Source organism: Aegilops tauschii, chromosome 5 (assembly GCF_002575655.3).
Source record: "Aegilops tauschii subsp. strangulata cultivar AL8/78 chromosome 5, Aet v6.0, whole genome shotgun sequence".
Taxonomy (NCBI): domain Eukaryota; kingdom Viridiplantae; phylum Streptophyta; class Magnoliopsida; order Poales; family Poaceae; genus Aegilops; species Aegilops tauschii.
Window position 1 is genome coordinate 462,916,317 of NC_053039.3, and position 5,267 is coordinate 462,921,583.

General features: G+C 47.8%; 1 protein-coding gene across 1 annotated transcript; it reads right to left on the reverse strand.

Annotated features, from left to right (window-relative positions):
* Positions 1-1,418: 1,418 nt before the first annotated feature.
* On the reverse strand, positions 1,419-1,937 carry LOC141023022 (uncharacterized). The gene has a single exon (XM_073499326.1). The coding sequence runs from the start codon at positions 1,935-1,937 to the stop codon at positions 1,419-1,421; it is 519 nt and encodes a 172-aa protein (XP_073355427.1).
* Between the last annotated feature and the right edge of the window lie 3,330 nt (positions 1,938-5,267).

Consider the following 5,267-nt stretch of genomic DNA (forward strand, 5'->3'; position numbering starts at 1 on the left):
ACTGTCTTGCCAATAGAGCTAGATTGAAAAGCTCGAAATCCCGGAACCCTAGCCCACCCATGAATTTAGGCTGAGTCATAGACTTCCAAGAAACCCAAGCTGGCTTACGTTTACCTTCCCTGCTTCCCCACCAAAATTGCCTTATTAGCTTGTTTAGGTGCTCGCAAAGACCCCTAGGTTGCTTGAAGCATGACATTGAAAAAACCGGGACTGCTTGTGCCACTGATTTCACCAAGACCTCCTTTCCTTGTGAAGAAAAAACATTTTTCCATCCATCCCTTCACCTTGCTCCACAACCTGTCCTTCAAATACTTAAATGCCCCATTTTTAGAATTGCCTACATCAGAAGGCAATCCTAGATACTTCTCATTCAGGGATTCATTGGGAACATTTAGTATGACTTTAATCTCATCTTTTATAGTGGTTGGGCAACCCTTGCTAAAAAAGATAGAAGACTTAGCTGTGTTAATCCTCTAACCTGAAGCCTGGCAATAGTTCTCCAACAGGTTTGACACATCAGTCGCCCCTCCCCAAGTTGCTTTGAAGAATAGCAGGCTGTCATCTGCGAATAACAAGTGGTTCACAGGTGGAGCTAGTGGCGCCACTTGTATCCCACCCAGTTGAGATGACTCACTTAAGTTTTTCAATAGGCCTGAAAGGCCCTCCGCTGCCAATAAGAACAGGTAAGGGGAGATAGGATCTCCCTGGCGAATTCCTCTGCTAGGTCTGAATTCCTCCAACTTCTTTCCATTAAACAAAACTGAATATGAGACTGATGTGACCAAGTTCATAACAATATCAACCCATCTCCGAGAAAACCCCAGTTTCAACATGATAGCTCTTAAGTATTCCCATTCCAACCTATCATATGCCTTCATCATGTCCAATTTAAGGGCACAATGTCTGTGTTTGATAGCTTTGTTGCGTTTCATAAAATGCAAGCATTCATAAGCTACGATGATGTTATCCGTGATTAAACGGCCGGGAACAAAGGCCGATTGTTCTGCTGAAATGATCTCAGGGAGCACATTCTTCAGGCGGTTGGCGATAACTTTAGAAGCTATCTTATAAAGCACATTACATAAGCTAATCGGTCGGAACTCTGATAAGTGAGAAGGGTTTTTTACCTTCGGTATGAGGACCAAATACGTCTGGTTGATACCTTCCGCACTTTCGTTCCCCTCGACGATCGCCAGCACTGCCTTAGTCACCTCTTCCCCACAAACCCCCCAATGCTTTTGAAAGAAGTGAGCCGGGAATCCGTCAGGCCCCGGCGCCTTCATAGCAAACATCTGATAAAGTGCTGTTTGGACCTCCTTTTTCGTATACACCGCGTCCAGTTGTGCTCGCATATCATTCATCACCTTCACCGGAACCGAGTCCAAAACCTCTTGCATGTTGTTGTAGCCCTCTGAGGTCTAGAGGCCTTTATAAAACTCATTTGTCATACCCTCTAACTGTTCTACATCCTCCGTTAATTGCCCATCCGGCCTAGCCAGAGCCGTGATCTTGTTTTTCCTCCTTCGCATCGATGCTCTTTGCTGGAAATATTTTGTATTGTTGTCACCATAAGTAAGCCAGTCTACTCGCAACCGCTGCCTGCTCAGGATCTCTTCCCTGTGGTATAGCTCGACCAGTCTGTCAACCACTTTGATTTCAAGGTGGCTCGGTTCTGTTCGTCCTGGCACGTTCTTTAAAACCTCAAGCTGTTTCGCGAGTTGCTTGATCTCCTTCTTTACATTGCCAAAAGTATGCCTATCCCAGGTGTACAAGTTTTCGCTGAGATCCTTAAGTTTATCTCTGACCTCAATTGCCGAAAAACCCTTCGGTTTGCCATTCCAGTTCGTTTCTATGAAGGAATGTAGCTCTGGGTGTCTCTCCCACATTACTTCGTACTTGAAGCTCTTCGGCTTCCTCCTCACATCCTCATCATCCATTAGCTTCAGCACTATAGGCCCATGATCAGAACAAGCTGGCGGACTCTTGTATAAGTCCCACCCACAACCCTCTTCTCAATGTCCACCATCTTCCTTTGTGGCCTAAATCCATCAAGCCACAAACATCCAGGGCATCCCTAAATCCCTCCATCTGACCTTGGCCTCTCAAGTTTACTCCTTCGTGTTCTGTCTGAATTAGAACCACATTAAAATCTCCCAAGACTGCCCAAGGCAGCGTTGAAGATGCCGAAATAGAACACAGTGTGTCCCATGTTTTGTATCGTTTCGCCACCTGTGCTTCTCCGTACACACAAGTTAACCTCCAGGGCGAAGGTCCAAGATCTGATATATTAGTATCTATATGATATTTCGAGTGGCCAGTAACTTCTAACTTTATTCATTCATTCCAGAAGATTACAAGACCTCCACTCCGCCCCGAACTACTAACAACAACGGATCTATCATATCCAAAGGATTGTGCTAAAATCTCGACATGTGCACTCGACAATCGAGTTTCTACTAAGCACAACACGGCCGGGGCAAATTTTGCCATGAGGTCACGGACTTCCCGAACTGTCGCGGGGTTGCCCAAACCGCGACAGTTCCAACACAAGGCATTCATTGGGTTCGGCGGTCCTCCTCGAGGGAGGCCGCCTCCGTCATTAGTTCGTCCTGTCGGACATCTCCCTTCTCCCCCTACTTCCTTCTCTTCACTATCGGTGCCTTTCCCGATGTCTTCTGCCCTCCATCATTATTTGTTGAGGTTGAGCCTTCCTCTAGTAAAAGGACAGTATCTGCCACTTTGCCTACAAGATTAGGGACGGGTTGCCCTCTAACATTTAACGTGCCATCAGGAGAGACCAGCCTCTTGCGAATGTTTCTTTCCACTACACCCTGATGCCCCGGCTGGTAGCTCACATCCTCTTCTCCTGCATAATCTCTTCCTCTGCTGTTTCTTCCTCCCCCCCCCCCCGTCGCCTCTCCCCTGCCTGCCTCCTCTATCTCCTCTTCCACCCGCTCTTCCTCTAGCACCACTTCTTCCCCCTCCATCCCGATCTGTTTGAGCTTGTGGGTTCGCCTCCGGATCCCAGAGCAGCCAATCTCCCCATTCATAGGTTCTTGGATCATGCACACCATCCCCACACTCTTCAACTATATGACCCATCAATCCACAAAGGTAGCAGAAGTCAGGGAGTTTCTCATAAGTCACTAGGTACCTTTTACTCTCCTTTAGGGTTATTGGCACAAAACAAACAAGAGGCTCATTGACATCCAGATACACCCTTGCCCTCAGCGTATTATTAGGGTTTATCACCCCCTCATTCACTATCACCGTTATCGGTGGACCTCCCACCTTGGCTGCAACCTTTTCTGCCAGCGACTCCTTTGTAGTTAGCCCTGGCGGCAAACCTTTGATCCTCGCCCACACTGGGATTTTGTTTAGTTTATACTGAGAGACATATGAGAACCCATCATACTCTTGAATAACTACCAGCGCCCTGCGGAACAGCCAAGGCCCCCCGTCCATGATCCCCTTCCAATCCCCAAGGCAATGACATTGAACAAGGAACAAATTTGGGCCTTTGATATTGAACGTGACCCCCTTCGCAGCAGCCCATGAATTGCGCATCTGATTCAGCAGCGCCGAGTGCCCGAAGGGCCGAGTTGTATGAACCCTAAAAATCCCTAGCCAACGCACCTCTTTGATCAGCTCATCTACTTCACCAGAAAAATCTAGATCTTCAATCTCTTCCCCTTGCAGGTTCATCCCGGCAAACTGATCATCCAAGTCTACTTCGGGCCCATAATACCCCCCTCCTCTTCTTCCTCCTCAAGTTCCTACTCATCCCCCTCTCGATCTCTATCCGCATCCTCTTCCGCCCCGGACCGATCGGATCCCTTGTTGACAGGTTGATCCGCAGAACGCAGACCCGCCATCCTCTCTTCATCCTCGAGCGCCACCCGATCTTGCGATAAATCCTTCATGCACTCCGCCGGATTTACTCCGGCAGGTATTGGTTGACTGCCCGTGGCCGGAACCCCAGCCATCGGGCAGGTTTTACGTGGACTCCGGCGGTAGATCGCCGGAGGAAGGTGTGGAACCCTGGCGCCGCCAAAGCCCTAGAGGAAGAGGGAGGTACCGAACACGTTACCTGAGGGGCGAACAAACGCGTCGATAAATTTTGGGTCATGCACACCCTCGCTAGGGCCAATCGCCGGCCCAACGTGTCCAACCTAGTACAAAGGAATTCTCGGCTGCTTGCGTAATCGAGCGTCGCCCTGGCGTGGTGGCTAGCGCGCTCCGCTATAGTTCTGCCGGTCGCGGATTCGATTACTCGCAGGCGCGTAATTTTTCATATCGTTTATTTATTTCTCCAATTCCGTGGAAACTTTCAAACGTGTCCTTGAAAACTTGCGAACAAAAAAAACTCTCACAGGACCTTTTTGCTCGCAAAATAATGGGCATTTATGTGATTGTGTATAAAGCAAGGGGGTTTCTGCAAAAAAACATGCCACGTAGGCACCTGACAGACGGGCCCTGCCGGTCAGATACATCGTCAATACGTGTTTATACGTGATTTAGACCTTTTTGTAACGGCTAACCTCAAACTTGGTACTGACACGTAAAAATTATTAATCTTGGTACCAATTCACCACCACCACCCCAAATGTGGTACTATCATGTAATTTTTTCGAGTTGCTAGTAACAATATGTCACGTCAAACATGTACTGAGCTTCCAGATACTCATTGGTTTTAGTTCAAACTTATTGTGGACCGAAGGGAGTAAGAAATAATATTATTTGGGAAGAAATAAACATATCTATTTTTAATCATTGCTTTTGCTTGTGGATGTCGGCAAAGTTGTGTCCGCTCTACATCCTTCTAACATTTTTTGCTTCAAACAGAGGCAAGAGATTTGTCTCGTTCATTAATTAAGTAAGTAGAAGGGAATTACTAATATAGTTAATGAAAACTGGGCAAAAAACAAAACAAACAGCTGAGCCTTTGAAGTGGTGTAGGGGGTATCCCACAAACGTAGTCGGCTATCTCCTACATTGCTCGTCTGCCATACAAGCCTTGACACGAACACCGTAGCCTTCCAATAGTCTTGCATGCCAGTTTCCAGCTCCATAGATGAAGCTCCTGAGAGACAGTACGCCACCAAGGCACTGCAATCGCCCGATCACACAGGATAAAGGGTCCCCCCCTCCCCAGAGCTGCACCGACGATCCGTGCAAGAGGGGTGTGACTGCAACGCCATGATGCCTCCAGAAAGATCAATGATGGCCGCAGCCGCCACCATAGCTAGACATGGCACAAGGCCAAG

Excerpts from the sequence above, each read along its gene's own strand:
- LOC141023022 (XM_073499326.1), bottom strand. The coding sequence starts at position 1,937 with ATGGATGATGAGGATGTGAGGAGGAAGCCGAAGAGCTTCAAGTACGAA.